This window comes from Myxocyprinus asiaticus, chromosome 10, assembly GCF_019703515.2.
Source record: "Myxocyprinus asiaticus isolate MX2 ecotype Aquarium Trade chromosome 10, UBuf_Myxa_2, whole genome shotgun sequence".
Taxonomy (NCBI): domain Eukaryota; kingdom Metazoa; phylum Chordata; class Actinopteri; order Cypriniformes; family Catostomidae; genus Myxocyprinus; species Myxocyprinus asiaticus.
Genome location: NC_059353.1, coordinates 6,347,174 through 6,365,186, shown reverse-complemented (window position 1 = coordinate 6,365,186; position 18,013 = coordinate 6,347,174). Strand labels below are relative to the sequence as shown.

General features: G+C 36.8%; 2 protein-coding genes across 2 annotated transcripts; both read right to left on the bottom strand.

Annotated features, from left to right (window-relative positions):
* Positions 1-218: 218 nt before the first annotated feature.
* Positions 219-11,746, bottom strand: LOC127447424 (homeobox protein Hox-D3a-like). Its single transcript, XM_051709305.1, has 4 exons — positions 11,641-11,746; positions 7,157-7,216; positions 2,116-2,659; positions 219-1,958 (listed from the first exon to the last, which is right to left on the bottom strand). The coding sequence occupies exons 3-4, from the start codon at positions 2,558-2,560 to the stop codon at positions 1,210-1,212; spliced, it is 1,194 nt and encodes a 397-aa protein (XP_051565265.1). The 5' UTR covers positions 2,561-2,659; positions 7,157-7,216; positions 11,641-11,746; the 3' UTR covers positions 219-1,209.
* A 2,139-nt stretch (positions 11,747-13,885) lies between these two features.
* Positions 13,886-17,717, bottom strand: LOC127447432 (homeobox protein Hox-D4a). Its single transcript, XM_051709312.1, has 2 exons — positions 15,700-17,717; positions 13,886-15,302 (listed from the first exon to the last, which is right to left on the bottom strand). The coding sequence occupies exons 1-2, from the start codon at positions 16,166-16,168 to the stop codon at positions 15,001-15,003; spliced, it is 771 nt and encodes a 256-aa protein (XP_051565272.1). The 5' UTR covers positions 16,169-17,717; the 3' UTR covers positions 13,886-15,000.
* Positions 17,718-18,013: the final 296 nt, after the last annotated feature.

Below are 18,013 nucleotides of genomic sequence, written 5' to 3'. Positions count from 1 at the left end.
GAATGGATGATGGTGAGTGCGAAGGTGCCTCCTTTGTTTACCCCTTATGTTTTCAAAATGGCGCCTCTGCCGTGTGAACTGGGCGACATCCAAGTTGGAAACCTTCATATCAACACGCTCTAAATATGAAGGTTTAAATTAAATAATCCTAAATGCGAAAATGAAAAATGCATTTATGAACATATTAATGAACGATGTGCAATTGCATTTGTTCAGCTTTTGTTCAGCACTTTATTTACAAAATGTTTAACACAATAAAATATAACATTTCCATATCGTTACCATTTCATCATTTTATGCATGGACTGTGCAACTTATAAAATAACATTTATAAATGACGTTAGGGTATGATCATTAGGCTACGTGCTGGTGTATTTAAGTAACATATTATCTATAACATTGGCCAAAAAGTGTTCAATTCCCAATGATTATTGAAAAAAATAAAAAAATAAAAAAAATAAAAATAAAAATCGAGATACCCGCCTTGTTATCTCTTTTTTGCAGAATATTTATTTTTTGAATGAAAACAGAAATACACCAGCCTCACAAAATCACACTGTTTGCACCAGTTCGAAAAAAAAGAAAAAGAAAAAAAAAAAAAGAAAAAAAAAAACAATGTCAGTGGGTTCTGCTCAAAATATTTCTGCGTATAAATAATCTACACGAAAAGATAAATAATGTGTTACAAAATCGATAAATAATAAATATAATACTCAGTCAAGATAAGTGTTTGTCATACAGTCTTGGAAGAAAATAATAAATAAAGGTACTTTTTAATGATAAGATTCGGTAGTGCCAATGACTAACAGACGACTTAACGAAGAGGCAATGATTTTTTTTTTATTATTTTTTTATTTTTTATTTTTTCTCTACAAATCCCATCTCTATAAAGATGGATGTCTATACGGTCAAATCTACAGAACTTACCTTCAAGTAATAATGTATAGAAATTGTCCTCGTTTTGCCCACATAGCTCCTCCGAGAACCAAACAACAGACTACAAACACCCCTGTGCATCTTCAACAGTCAAGAGAAATGGACCACAGCTATTATTAAAAATAATTACAATCATAGCAGTAATAGTAATATCAATAATAACAATACGGGATAATACGTTATGTTTCTCTCGGAGTGTAATTTTATAAATTCGTTTAACTAGTGAGGTAATAAAAAAAAGCGACATTGCGCTTGAGCACACAGATGGGATCCTTACAGATGCGTGAGTTTGGGCGCATCCTGCAGCCTTCCCTGAGACGCGTGGTGAGAGCTGAGGTCTGTGTATGTGGGGTGGGGGTCACACGGTCCGTGATGGTGGTTGCCTGGAATCTGAGCGGCACAGCTGTAGTCCACACTAGCGGATGAGGGATGGGGAAGATGACCGAGGTTGAACATAGGGCCCGAGGCTGGCATTGAATCAACGAAATTCCCCCCAACATACACGGGACTGCCTTGTAAATTAGCACTGGCAAAGCTGCCGTTCCCTTGCATGCTGTGGTGGTCGTATTCTGTGGCCGGGTACCTTTTCTGTTGCGGTATGCAGCCGCCTAATGGCGCCGTGTAGGCTGCCAAGCCATACATATTCTGTTGCGGTTTGGCAAATGACGGAGGAGATGGCGCGTCGTAGCTCAGGCTGTTTACATTTGGAAGCTGACCAGAATATCCAATGTGATTCGAACCACTTAGCGACGGGCTTCTGTCCGGAGAGTGCCCTAAGGGAGAGTGCATTATACCCTTCGATTTCTGATCTTTTTTGTACTTCATCCTCCTGTTTTGAAACCAGATCTTTATTTGGCGCTCGGTGAGATTGAGTAGATTAGCCATCTCCACTCTTCTGGGGCGACACAAGTAGCGATTAAAATGAAACTCTTTCTCCAGCTCAACGAGTTGGGCGCTGGTGTAAGCAGTGCGCACCCGTTTCGAGGCAGGGCCAGGTGGACTCTTGTCATCGCAGGTTTCTCCTGAACATAGGCAGTAGAAATGTGCAATGCATTAATTGTTACACCACCTAATACATCACTAAAAGGCCAAATAGAGACATAGCCTACTGTAAACAAAAGAACATATTGGTAGTTCGCTGTTTCCAAATGTATTATATTTTACACACACAGGCCATACCTGCAGTTGTGCAGTTGGTGCTTTTCTGCTTTGAGTTTTGACGGGTCTCTTTCATCCATGGGAAGATTTGCTTGGTGATGACTGGGGTGGCAGTGCTGGAGCCAGTGTTGCTGGGTGATTTCTTTTTTTGGGTGGAGTTGGTGTTAGGGCTGGGTGAGCTGGCTGCTAACGGGGCAGCCTGCTGTTGCTGCTCACTGATGTTCTCTGGCTGACTGTTGACCTGAATGGCACTTTGTCGCATACAACTGCCACTGATGTCTCCATTTTTATGTGATGGCGGTCGGACTGACGAGGTTTGAATAGAACAGACTGCATTTTGATAGTCATTCTCTATACTGGACGAGGAGTAGCCCTGGTGAGCAGGACCATATGTAAAGGAGTCAGATTTAGGGTAGGAGTATCCTCCAAAAAGTCCAGAATTGTCATAGTAAGTGGCTTTCTGCATTGTGGTCTGCAAGGTTCAAACTAAGAGTGCCTGTCCAATTGCATGGGCTCGTCAGTCACGTGATTGGAGTTTCCCACAGATTTTCTCTCCTTTGACCTGCTAAGAAAGACCATCAGTCAATTTGAGCAAAGATTTAAAGAATCAGTGAAAAACAATACTAGGATAACAGATAGATGTGTGAGGTATTCTGGAAGATGCATAACAGTGATATGCAATGCCACTTATTAGTAGCCTCCATATTTATGTTCATAGACATATTCCTTCTCGTTCTGGCTTAACCCACATGTATCAAACCAGTTCCAACTGCAAATGAAAACCGTCCACACGCAGTATCTGTGCCAAGAATTTAAATATCTTTCATCTCAGCATTTTCTAGTGTGAGATGTCAAATTAAATTTAATTCCCCCTCCTTATATCGTGGATCTACTGAATGTAGATGTGAATTTTTTTAATCCTATGATTTCATGCTATAGATGGAAGTGAAAAGTTAGGTGGAAATTCTGTAAGAATGTTTTTTTTATTTATTGTAAATACATTTACAGCAGTAGTGTAGGCCTAGTCTAGCGCAAACGCTGTATGCCCAGCCATCGTTCTAAGGATTTTGCGTTTGCTCATCTATAATGAGTTAAAATACGTATGGATGCCAGAATAAGAGCAGGCTTTTGATCCTTAACTTTTAAATCTACTGATGCGATGCCGCAGCACGGTTTTAATCTATTAAAAAAAAAAAAAAAAAAAAAAAAAAAGTGCACAGAGATTCTTTCTAAATGCAGGGAGCAGCGGACTCAGCTGAGCAACCAATCAGAACATTAGCTTCAGCTGAGATTTGATATTTGCAAACCAATCATACTTTCCGTTTCTGTAAGGGGCGGGACATTTCTAGCGTTGACAGTGAAATGCTGATGCGCCAGCAGAGCTAGAAAATTTACTTAGCTGCTAAACCTGAACATGATCTAACTGCAACTTATACTATTAAACTTTGTGAAAGTACTGACTACTTTTTGAGGATCTTCGCAGATGCTGAGTTGTCAAGTATATATATATATATATATATATATATATATATATATTTTTTTTTTTTTTTTTTTTTTTTTTTTTTTTGCCTTTTACTTAGGCTATGTCACTGGAGCCTTTTTTCTCGTGAGATCAAATCATTTCAATTTATATTTCTGACTGAGTAGGACAACAATTTCACTATACAAAGCACAGATAAGTACATTAAAGTAGCCAAAAAATAAAACAAATTACCACTAGTTCTTATTTATATAGCAATATAAGAGTACATCGCTACACGCATATTAGCTACAATGCTTAAAGGTTTATTATGTATTAGTTTATTTATGTAATAGTTTATTAATTTGAGTGAACATTTTACTAGTAATAAAAAGAATATTTAATCAAGCCTATTCATTTAAAAAGATATTATCAAGCTACCATATGTTTTTTTGTGTACTGTACACCATGCAAGCAAGAAATGTTCTTACCCTGACATGCATTTTGTTTGCCAATAAATAACTTTGATTACAAGAGACAATAAAGTCCCATATATATATATATATATATATATATATATATATATATATATATATATATATATATATATATATATATATATAGTGTGTATCTTTTTGAGCGTATATGGTCTCCTGTCTCTTTGGAAATCAGTTTTCAACAAAGGGTGAACACAGTATTATTCTTGTTGGCTTCTGAGTAAACATCGTGTCTTATTTCAATTAACTAGCAACAAAGCTGTTAAACAGGCTTACAGGGGAGGCAATTGGACATAGTTGTCCTTTGTCACTTTGAATTTTCTCCTTAAAAATAGTTTTTGCATTTTTTAAACAATTAAACCTGCCCTGGTTCACCATATCAGTAATATATCTTATGGTTTAATCTGCCATCGTTTTATCTGCATTTTCTTCATAAACTTCTATATCTTGACAGTGCCTCTCATGTGCCAGCTCTCTCCAGCCCCTTCTGCTTTTCACTTTCAGGACTTTAGGCAAGAATGCAAAAAGAGGGTTAAAGTTTAACTAGAGCTAAATGTTCCCCATTGAGAGAAATGAAACGGCAGCAGAAGGAGAATCAGCATTTCTCTTTGAACAATATCCCATTCTTTTCCAAGCCATTGCTCAATACAAGACATCTTTGCTTTTTTTAAGGCTGTCAAATCTCGTTCAAGCTATATAACAAACCAACAAATTCGTCATCAGCTATGTATATCTCAAAGAAATATCTCATAATGTAATGAAAAAAGATGAGCCGTATTTGCCGCAAGGCTGGAAGCATACATGGTTAACTCTGAGTCTATTTATTTAGAGTATCGGGGTAAATAGCTCATTCCCCTGTTTATTGAGTGTTGTATTATAAGTTTAATAAAACTGCTGGCAGGGCTCCATGAGCAGTGTGTGTGCTGTCTTTAGTTGCTATTGACAGGTTGTTTGTGAACACCCCCAGTATATTTGTCTCGTGTGTGTGTGTGTGTGTGTGTGTGTGGGGGGGGGGGGGGTTAGGATACAAACTGGTAATTACAAGGATATTAACCTATAAATATGGTTAATGAGAACATTTGTAGTTTTCCCATAATTCAAATAACTCAAATCAACATACTAAACAATGTTTTTTTGAAAATGTAAAAATGCAGAAAGTTTTTTTGTGAGGTTATGTTTAGGGGTAGGGTTAGGGTTAGGGGATAGAATCTATAGCTTGTACCAACACACTCACTCTCACGGCGAAATCGTCAGAATTCGTACGACTTTTATAAATTTGGCTAATTCCTATGATATTGTGCAACTGCACTAGTTTGAATTCCTATGTCTTTCACTACAGCCAATGACGTTGCTGGACATCGTTTCCATCTAATATCCAACAATTACTTGCTTCTGTCACACACAGCAGCTTCCTGTCATGTTTACACACTCTACTGATTGGTTAGGTTTAGATAAGTGGTTTGGATAAGGGCATAATATTAATAAGTATGTCCTTAACGCTTTGTGGGCGGAACTCGCGCTTACTTCTGCATTAGACAAACAGGAATTTGCACGTGATGAAGTCCTTGGAGTTTATGCAAACAACATCGTGCCAGACCATACGAAATAGCCAACTCCTAAATTATGTACGAATTTTCACGAGTATAAAATCATTATATCTATGGAGAGTCCTCATAAGGATAGCTGCACCAACGTGTGTGTGGACTTTTTTTTAGGTTACAAACTGGTAATTACAAGGGTCTTATGCTATAAATGTGGTTTATGAGGACATTTCTGGTGTCACCATAATTTAAATCACTTAAACATACTAAACGAAGTTTTATTGAAAAGGTAAAAATGCAGAAAGTTTTTTGTGAGGGTTAGGTTTAGGGGTAGGGTTAGGGTTAGGGGATAGAATCTGTAGTTGGTACAGTATAAAATCTGTGGAGAGTCCTCATAATGATAGCTGCACCAGCGTGTGTGTGTGTGTGTGTGTGTGTGTGTGTGTGTGTGTGTGTGTGTGTGTGTGTGTTTGCAGCTTTCCATAATAATAGACTCACTATAACGCTTTTTGATACCCGATTTTCTAATTAAACATTTTAATTTAAATTGTAGCCTATTATTGTTGCAGGTTCTATTATTGTTGCAGGTACCGCGTAAGATTCTATTCCCACCGATTCCCTTCGGTTTGAGTTGTGAGAGTAGATGAATCACCAATGTATGCTAATAAGATCACAAATGTTGTTCGTGGCAAATGTTCTGGTGCAATCTGGCAATCTCTCCTCCTACCATAACCCGAAACATAGTTCTTTCTTTCTTTTCTTTTTACCTTCGTCTTCTTTCTCCTAGTCTCCTTCTAAAGATAGGCTTTCAGCCAAGCGACTGTAGCTCGCGTCCAATACAGTAGTTATTAGACGGCCTAAAGCTCCGCGCGATACATATCAATGCACCTGTCATTGTGGAGCCTGACAAAATTTATGACTGGCCATGCTTCGGCCGTAAATGTCTAACAGAGGGGTGAGAAGAAAAGCACTCCTCAAGACTTTGTGCCTGTAAACTCTAAGCGTAGGAGGATGGCTGGGGGTAAGAATGTCCCGCTAAAGCCAGAGCGGACAGCTTGCCAGTATAAATCCAGCTACTCATGTCTAGTTCACACACTGTTGTCCTGAAATGTTCTTAACCACTTGTAATGGAGCACGATTTTTCACAATTACGCGGAGAGCTGTGGATTTTGATAAAGGACATACTCTAAATCAAGAAAAGACGGGAAAACACGTTGCGCTTTTTTTTTTTTTTTTTTTAAGGTGATATCATTGCTTGTGCATCTTATACCTTGTTTTAAGTGTAAATGTTGCGTTTGTTACAAATACGTAAAAATAGAACATTTCGCTAAGAGCTGCAAAACGTGTCTGAAATGATCAAGAAACGAAAGTTATTCTTACATCAGTCGTGTTGAAATATAATACATGTCATGTTTGATTTTGATGTGTTCATTTTACAAGCACGTGTTCCCTTTACTGGCCCATATGCAGTGGAGGTTATACGTAAAAAAAAAAAAATGCAACAACTATTACATCAGTTCAAAAGTCGAAAATATTAACACATGTTAAAGGGAGAAATCTCTTACCACAGTCTACTGAGTTCTCTCTCGTTTCCCTCAAGCGATCTTCATAATTTGGACCGCGACCTGATGAATAAAAACAATTTATTGAGCTCAACTGTTGATTGGATTTTTCACCTCCTTTTTTCTTTAGGATTCAATACGGAAGGTGCTAATAGATTCTAAGTGTTATCTATGGGTTCACCTATGAGTATCACTTGATACAGATTTTTCAATTGCATAATTATATTTGTAGACGTCGTGGGCTCCTCTGACGAATTAACTTTCTCTCACAGCCATCAACATTAACAGTTATTAAAACCACGCATATCATACATTTTAAATGCTGTGCTGTGTGTCCTAAACAATTATTATTATTATTATTATTATTATTATTATTATTATTATTATTATTATTATATTTTTTAATGAAATATAACATGAAATATTGAATTTTGCCCCATTAAGATGTAAGGAATAATTGTACTGATTTTAATAGCAATCGGGGCTGTAGTCGAAAGCGAGAGAGAGAGAGAGAAAAAAAAAAGAAAAACTGACATAAGCGATTTTACACAAAGAGAAGCTGGCCAAAATATTTAGCACTCATAAGCCTTTTGGGTGACCTTTGGCTCCCTCTCCAATAACTCACTGATTAATGAACAACGGACGGAAGGGGTTCAAGTAAGTCACAATGCAATCCACACCACACAACTTTTTCACCGGCGATTTTAAAACCAAGCGAGAGCCCAAAGTCGACATTTTAATCCACATCATGCCAGATGTTCCACTCTGAAAATCCTTTCGAAAACATGAAGCGAGGACATAGGCTTTGTTAATAGGCTTTGGGATTACTACTACTACTGCTTCTTCTACTTCTACCACCACCACCACTACTACTACTAAAGTTATTGTTATTTTTTACATGGACCGCAACAAACCGCAAATGACCGATTACAAGAGAAAGCCTGTAGCCTGTGTTTTAAGCTTGTGTGTCATGTTCAAAGTCTTTATTAATGGGATAAATGTAGCGAACACTGCGGCTAAACATGGTTTGCCTTTATCAGGCAACTGTGTTTTCGCCCACGGACTCCCACGGTAAGTTTGGGACTCATAATAGAACAATGGGTTGTTAAAATAATGGACTGTGGGGTCTGTACAAATTTAAATGAATATCTGTTACTGATTTGCATGAGTTCGTCTGCTGCTTTGGAAGATATTTTTATGTATAGCTATAAATATTTACTTAAATTATATCTTGACAATAAAGTTTAAAAGGATGTCATGTTGCCGAGAAATATCATCTCACGATTATTTCGTCTGAAGAATGTGAAACATGTTTGAGCCTCAGCGTTTGCATGGAAATATTTGTCAGATTTGCAGAAAGAATTCAAAGTGCTGAATGTTTTGTGAAATATTCAGTGAAAGTAGTTTATTTCGTTTGCAAGTTTCATATAGAAAATAGTGCAAATAATGCAACTGAGCTCGGGTTCCTGGATGATGTTTAAACAAATTACCACTTTTCTGTCTAGCCATTATAACATTGTAATCAGCTCAGCTCAGTTGCAGAGGAACTTAAAAAATCAAAGACAAATGAAAAGAAAATAATAATAGTTTAGGCATCATGTAAGATCTTAATGTGAAAAGTTTTCAAACGTGTAGATTATCAATTATTGCAAAGTATGCTGAGTGCCAACATAATCATCATTAGATCTCATTAATTCTTTGTTTAATTGATGCTAAATATGTGTCCACGCCGAATTGAATTTTTGTATTTCATTCATGCAATGCATTTTTGCATGTTGGGATACCAATCATTTGGGATAAATGATGGACTAAACGAATTGAATATTTAGAAACAACAAAATACCAATACCATAACCCACATATATCATGTCTAACATCACATTGACTATAACACAAATTAAAGTGATTAACGATCTCACAACGTGTGACACAGATGTTCCACTCATTTTCATGGCAAAATCAGATGGTAAAATATGTGCATATGTATAATAAAACAGCAACTATAAAATGATATGAAGTAAAGTACCATCCAAGTTAACCTTCTTATGTACTTATGGTTGCTCAAAGCAAACCAGTCCCACAGATTTTCCTCAATGTCTTCAAATCGTACTTGCTGAGTTACTGGTAGGCGACGACATTAAGAAAGATCTGCTGCTTTGAATGGAATAAATCATATTTTTATGCCGGCCTAATATAGACCCACTCTTAAAGGTTAGGTTTTGCCATGCAATTGCTTACCTGTGAATCAATTTATTATATAGTTGTGCTTATTAGTCTCAATATCTCTCGGTGCAGCTGCTCGGATATATCCTTCACCCTTTGTCTATAGACAGTACTGTCTTAAAACTGATCTCGCGCTTTTCCAAGCATTTCCATATACCAATGCAGACAGTATTCCCGAAAGAATGGGAGCCACTCACTCAGCTACCAATAAAAAGCCAAGAAGGTGTTCTTATTCCAATATTACTGGCAATCAACTTCCCATTTGGAGAGAAAAAATAAATAAATATCAGCGTTTACAGAGGCATGCTCACCGAATGAGTCGGCATTAGGATATTTCGGAAACCTGTATCATGACAAATAAAGGCGCTGCCTTAAAATACAAGCATATTTGTTCACGTGATCTGGATCGCAGATTGTCCTGATTGAGGCTGTTACCCCAGCCAGCTTCACCTCACAAATATATTTTAAAATCAAGATCACTAACGTTCAGACCTTCCGCGCAGCATTGTTAAATCCCCACATATTTCCTCTCCATTTTCAGTCACTGTATCAGATTGCTTCGGTATGATAAAAGCTATATTGTTATTCATTATGGGATTGAAACTTATATCTGAAAACAATTGAAATACAATTGATAAATTAAATGAGAATGCATTTGTTTATTTTGGAATACAAACAATTGGATATTCCAGTAAATATCAGATCTTTCTTCTGTATTTCACCTTTTTATTAATTTCTCTTTTTACATGTAATGCAGTGTATCGGGCCTATGGATCAGACTGATCTTCGCAACATCAACAACACTGTGAATTGTTCAGTGAGTTTAAAATGAGGATTATTACATATGTAAGAATTTTCGTTTTTTTAAAACTGCTATATACTTACTGATTGCACCAAAATGCATTTATTATAGGCTGTGAGACCCCATTAGGTATTGTTTGACGATTATGGTTTAGGCAATGACAGCAATGTATGACCTACTCAGCCAGAGAGATTCATCAAAATCATTCCAAATTCTACATTGTTTTACTCATAAAACCAAAGAAGCGTGGATTGATCTATATCGGTTAAAATAAAGTGTAAACGTATGTACTTTAAATGTTTGCATGTTGTTGATTTTGAATTAAAATAATGGGATTTTATTTCATGTTTTTATTCACTTGTAAATAAATCAATGTCCTGTATCCCTACACTTTTGTAAACCAGAAGACAGAATTTTGAGACACTAAAAATGCATATATATTATATGTAATCTCAGCCAGTTAATATGCTTGCTGTATGGGTGTTCTGCTGGATGGAAGTCTGGAGATGAAACGGTTGGGAACGCGGCCGAGCGCAGGGTTGTCCTGAGGAGAGGATGCGAGTCGTCTCCCCTTGCAGCATATGTTCACGGGCTAATAAAAGTGAAAGATTTACAGTCCACGCCCGGCCCCCAACAGCCTCTCACCCTTTCAGGAATTACTGAGCATGATTTACAACGATGCAGATCATCGTCATCTCTCTCCAACAGTTTAAAACACTTTAAGGATAGATCTACTATCATAATACACCATTAAAAATAAAAACAAGTGTGAGTATTGTGAAGTTTTTATTTTATTTTGTATACCTTAATTGCATTTTTCTCCTTTATTGTTTTGGATGGTTAAATTTTTTTATTTTTATTATTATTATTATTATTATTATTATTATTATAATTATTGGTAACCAAAATCGACTTATTACACGTCAATAACTACGTGATGCTATTTCAGGTAAAGACTGAATTTTACCCTACGACCCTTATCTATCTAAACACATACGTCCCCACAAATGGTCGCTAGTAAACCGGGAAAGAACAGCATCTCTGACGGATTATAAATCACAAAGAGGCCTTTGCTGAAGCCCTGGCGGCTGAGAAATAAACCAACACAATTGCAATGGTCTTCTCATGTCTCATACACAAATGCATCAATAGGCTATGACATTAACCGAACATTTTCTGTAGAAATCTGTATTTTATGGTATAAGATTAAACGTGTTGTTCTGAACACTCTTCATTTATTTATCAAGGTTTAAAATGGGAACACAGCATCCTGAAGGTATATATATATATATATATATATATATATATATATATATATATATATATATATATATATATAAACATCATGAGTGGTGACCGCGAGGAAGACTGAATCAAAGCACAGCTTCCCATTTATCAAAATTCTGACAGATATGTTTATTCGCGGTCTCACTGCAAATATTAATCTTAAATGTTTACCTACCGAGCTTCCATTGGCTGAACGGCTGTACGAATGTGCAGTCTACGGTGGCGTGAGATACCGGACCGTTTGGATATTATTTTCTTGGATCTCTTCAGTTTTCAAGTCTGATAGAGTCCTCGCGATTAATGACGACGCCGTGTTTCTAGTGGACGTGCTGCATTAATTATTTAGACAGTCACGTGGTCAAACAAAAAAGATATAGAACGGAACTATATAGCGAACTCTATCTTGGGATGCCGACAGCGCAGTTTGATATATCTTAACGGGTTGTCTCGATGGGCGAATACATTTTCAGCAAACAGCTGGAAATCAAATATGGCCGTTTGAGAAGCATTGTGAGAGAGGCGGTAGTAGTCGGTGCAGTGTCATTGCGAATGAAACTGCGTATGGCTCCCTTTTATTCTGTTCAGACATCCAGGTCAATGCCTAGCCTTACTAAAAGCTAAGACAATGGAGATATTTTCCCTGCCTGTTTTTGCACAACTTCGTAAAGAAAATTAGATATTTATGCAACAATACAATGCATACTGATTGGTGTTTAACTAAAGCTATTGATTAATAATAATATAGCCTAATGAATGCATTCATTGACAGACTGCCTACAGTATGATTTAGTATGATTAGGTCCGCAATTTATCGTGTGTGTGTGTGTGTGTGTGTGTGTGTGTGTATATATATATATATATATATATATATATATATATATATATATATATATATATATATATATAATGAAGTTGATGATTTGCCTATTAAGACTGCAGTAAACTTATTTTTTTCCCCTTCAAGGGTGTACTGTTATTCTTATTATCTCTCTCTCTCTCTCCCTCCCTTTCTCTCAATCTTTTTCTCACACACATACTACATACATACAAGCTAAACCTCCACAATCGCGCGCGCGCGCACACACACACACACGCACATATAAGCACACAAGCACCAACACACACAAAGGCATGCTCACAGATTTTCAGTACTGATGGACAAAGATTTTAGGCACAAAAAACACAAATGAGAAAAATACCCAAACTAAGAGAAAATTGGTTTAATACTAAGGGGGGAAAATTGTGAAAAAATTAAAAACGGTTACTGCTATTTAGGATCAACAATAGTAAAAAATAATAATAATAATAAAAAAAAAATGCTAGTTGTAGCTAAGAATTTTCTCCGGGGAACTGATACCTGTTTTTGTGGCACATGAATGGATGTCGAGTTTATGGTGAAGGCTTTGGCAGGATATATCTGGCAGAGTATTTGGAGTAGTAATAAAACACATGGTCTTTAGTTTTAGCCTTCTTGCAATGTAACATACCATGTTGTTAAGCAAAGTATAACTAAGATTGCACTTTAGGGCTCAAATTGGCCCCAACTCTGTGCAAGACTCTTGTTCTGTAATGAGATGGACTGTTTTGCGTAAAATCTGGTTATGACTCTGTGATTAAGTTGTGGAATTAATAAAATTGGACAACAATTGATAACTCGAAATAGCCAACTCGTAAAATATGTACGAATTTTCATGAGACTGTGTTGTTTGTAACTCGATAAATTAGTTTCTCACGCAAGTCTCTAACAGGCATATTACCCGATATTACAAACGGCCATAAAAGCAAAGATTTGCAGTGAGAAATATATTTCTTGAAAGGAAAAAATTTGGTGCAAGCGTCTGAAAGAGCAGGCTGAAGGCCCGGCAGGTCACCAGTTTAGAGGTCAGTGCTCGCGGCTCAAACGCGTCTAATGCAACAGAAACTGTGTCCTCTGGGTGAACCTGCCCGCAAGGCTTTTGTCGAACTTCTGTAAAAAAAAAAAAAAAAAAAAAAAAATTACCTTTTCATGCTCTCAACGTGAAGGCTTCAGTTTGAAGACTTTTTCGCAAAGGATGTGCGCCTCGTGTTTTTGTTTAAGGAGACAAAGACACCACAATGACAGAGCGTTTAAGTTTAATCACTGCTGGAAAACCTCTCACATTTCAGATATTTCTTCAATCCCTTTAAAAAATTTTTTTAAATAAAACGTGCATGAAAGTGCTTAATAAAACGTGATTACTACGACTTTTTCCAAACAATGCAATTTCTAATTTCAACACAGAAACCGAAGCAGTTTGAGTGATACCTATGCATGATCTTTATTTAATTATTGCAAAATATGCTTGTAGTAAATTTGCACAATACACATAATAATAATAATAATAATAATAATAATAATAATAATAATAATAATAATAATAATATGTATGTATGTATAAGAACGCACTTAAAAAATGAATTTGATAATTATGGAATGCAGAACATGAAAGGTTTAACGTTATATTTAATAAATAGAAGGTTCAAACATCTTGAGGACTAAAATGCAAGATAAAAAAACTGCTATAAAAGAATTTTAGATGACACCTCAAAAACAGATATACTGCTTCCTTTTTTGTAGTTCTATTGTTTATAAAGGTGTCAAGCGGGATAAATGGCCGAGTTAAGGCATATTCTATATGCTATTATGTATTCTAGTCAAAAAGAGACACATTTCTATGGATTTTTTATTTTTTTATTTTTTTTTTATATATCAAAATAAACTTAGAAACGCATACTTTTTGAAGAATGATGCTTTATTGAAAACGTCTTTGAAAAAAGTAAACCTTTAATGTGGCGCGCACAATAGGCGAAGTTAACGGAAATTTCTTCAGTTTCTACAAATAAATAATTTCCCAGGCAACGAATATTTTTTTCTTAACATTAACTAATTTTATTTATTTTATTACTTGCACCCAGTCGACTTAATAAAAAATAAAAAAAATAAAATAAAATAAAAAAAATTTAATATATGTTGGACATTGCCTTGCTTAATTTCTTTGTAATAATTCAGTTAAGGTAAATTGATGTGCCATAGGCGCAAACTTGACATAAATTGTTTAAAAAGAATAGAAGGATGATTAAAATACAGAGGGAATGTATTAAATGTGAATAGTTTTACTAAAACGAACCATGCTCTCAAATAAATTTGGCAAGTTTGTGTAAAAATAAAAAAAATAAAAAATAAAAATAAAAAAAAAAATCGTGAGTTGACTAACATTTTTACTGTACCTCGAGATGGCATGTTAACCATCATTCGATGCCCCATATCCTCTTTGCTTCAGTTGCAAAGAGTTACAGTGTTGGAAGTATTGAAATGTTGGGGTGGGGGGGATGGGGGGGGGGGGGGGGGCTGACGCATATGAGTCTTTTAAACTGCATTTAGTCAAAGTGTATGCTTCTTGTTCTCAGTTTTTGGCACTAGTGACCAACATGTCACGTTTTGCTACCATGCAAAGTCAAAAGAAGCATTGTCTTTTAGATACAGTTCGTACAACTGGAGGGAGGGAAAGATATCCACTTATAAAGTTGTGATCTCTGTTTGGTTGTCCTTTTGAGCGTGTTGTGCATGCTGATTTCCAGCTGATGTCGATCTTCCTTTCGTGTTAGGTAGTTTGTGGTCTTTTTTCCATTTCATTCTTCTGTTCTGAAACCAGATTTTAATCTGTCGCTCGGAGAGACAGAGGGTATGCGCGATCTCGATGCGACGTCGTCTTGTTAGATACCTGTTAAAATGAAATTCTTTTTCTAGTTCCAGAACCTGTTGTCTTGTGTAGGCTGTTCGAGAGCGTTTGGGTTCCGCTCCTGTGTAATCCGGGTTCACTGAGAGAGAGAGGGGGAAAACACACTTCTGTTAAAAAGTGAAACCCGTTAAAACAAATTTCATTTCCAAATGAGAGAGCTCTCACAAAAATGTTCACTTGTTTGAAATCGGTTACATTTTAACATACAACTATTCTTGTCGTTTCAGTCAATGCATATCAAAGTTTATCGTGGCTAAATTATTCAATACACAGGTTTGGGCCAAGTGGACTCTCAATATTGCAAAACCGGCCAACACAGCTAGCGGCCTATTTCCTTAGCAATAAAAATTTATGGCTGGTGTAATTGGCGGCCCCTTCAGAGGAACCCATAAATATTTCATTGAATGGTTTTAAGTGTGGCTGAAAGGCAGAATGGGGCTGGCCTACAAGCAGACGGTAACGAGAGTTAATCTTACCCGTAGTAACGTGGACTTTCTTCATCCATGGGTAAACTACAGCAGGCTGCTTGGTTGGTATCCCGTTCTGGTTCTTTGTGTTTTGTTGTTGTCCACAAGTCCTCGGTCCCGCTATTTGGACCGCAGGACACTGCTCTGTCTGTGCGGGGAAAGGGCTGGGGTGGCTGGCTTGATCCTGCACATGACCCCGCGGCTGCACCGATGAGCCCTGGACAGTGTTACAGCTGAAAGGCTGTTCAGAGTAGTTTGACCGTGAATAGATCCCGGGATGCTGGAAATCTGTGTCCTGCGATGGACTGAAGTACCCTGGGCTCTGTTCAGGTATATAACTGTTCTGAGAATATTCCTCACAAGGAGGAAATTTTGGATCCACATACTTGGAGTTCACCATGTACGAACTCATGGCCATTAATTTCTGAAGGTAGAAAATACTAATTTTTCTCGAGTTGTCTTTTTTTCCTCCCTCCATAAAGCCCTCCTACTTGCTGTCAACTGAATAAAGTTAGGCGCCCATGTGACCAGCTTGGCCAATCGAGGTGGGGGACTCCATCATTAGAGCAGAAGCTGTGTACACCTAATAGCTAATTTCACAAACTTCACATTATCTCTCAATTAGGATTACAATATTAAATTTCATTGATGAAATCATGTTGCATGCATATATTGATCCTCCGTGCGTAATTTTAAAACATCCTGCTCTGCTTGTGTATTTAGACCCAGTGCAGTGAGCATTGTTAAGGTGAATGATCCCTGGGCACTATACAGATGTAATGATATTATTTAAAAACATGCGTCTGTGCGTCGCATGTATGTGCATGTGGTCTAGAGAGTAAATTAATATTCAACTAAGGTAAATCAAACTCAGCCCAGGGATTTTGACTGGTAAAAACAAAACAAGACAAAAACGGTCCAAGGCACAAAAAGAGGAGCATAAAGCCAGTGTACAATTGATGAAGACCGTCTTTGTGATGTAAAGGTCACTCAGAAGTGACTGGAGTCTCATCGTTCCACCGCTTCTCATCCTTTCAGTTCGCTGTATAGGGCGCCCTGGTTCGCCATCAATGCGTCGTGCCAATCAATAATCAAACACCACATAAAAGAGAATAACCGCTTGGAAGCTCTTAAGGTAACGTCAGGGAGCAAAATATAATAGCGCACATGGATTTGCAAAGTTTGGTAATATTCATGCAAAATAATGTTCATGTAAATTTTTGGGAGAACAATTTTATAGCCACACAATGAATAGGATTGTTGTTCTTTGTTTGTCAGAAGGTGGTTGAGATTTTCATTTAGAACAGGTAAAGACAACATCTACATTACCATGTACTAGAGGCAACGCTAACTCGACTGATCAATGCATTTTATGCCAAATCATACGATGAGTATCATAGAATAATACAAAATCATCATATAATATTCCACATCGCACGAAAGGGGTTGTTCGTGATCAGCTTCCACTGTCCAACGCACATATTAATAATTTTACCTATAGTTTATTATCCGCATAGAAAGCAAAAACATTCAGTGGTCAAACAAACAAGACAAAGTTTTATTCGAGGTTCTTGCATCGACCATATACTCCCCTAGAATCGAATCTGTGACTGTAATCTTTCCACACAAATTCGGTTCTACAGGGTATATATAGACGACGGCATGTGTGTGTGTCTAACTCTGTCAATAATGTCTTGGAAAAAAAGATGAAATATTTGAAATACAATGACGCCGCTACTGTCTGTCACTTAAAAAAAAAAAAAAAAAAAGAAAAAGAAAAGAAAAAAAAGTGTAGTTCACTTCCAGTGTTTCTGTAAATATTCTTTGTAAATCAGTGTTTTTTTCCACTAATAAGGATTTTCCACCAAGAAGAAATCTTCAGCCGGAGGACTGCTTGCACTGCGTTCATTTTTATTTGTTGACTAACCTGACTAATTCTTTCACATGAAATAATGCAACACAATAGAAACAGAAGAGTAATACAACACAACAGAAAGTATATCGAAATAGGTATAGGTTGAGGGCTTCTCTGGTTCTCACTGTGAGATGTTGTCATGGCAGTCAAATTGATCAGGTGGCCTGCCTTAAAACTGTCCTGTTTGGATACCAAGAAGAAGCATATAAAGGAAGGGTAAAGGTCGAGAGGTCAAATTGAATCATTTACAACACACATCACAAAGTTTCATTATTTTTTTGCAGGTCGACAGCGGTAGCGGAAAAGCACTAACGTTCATCGATAATACATGACCTCCAGTGAAAACCAGCTCCTGTGGCCCTTAGTATTCGCGGTCACTGGAGTCAAGGTACCTCAAAACATTGCCCC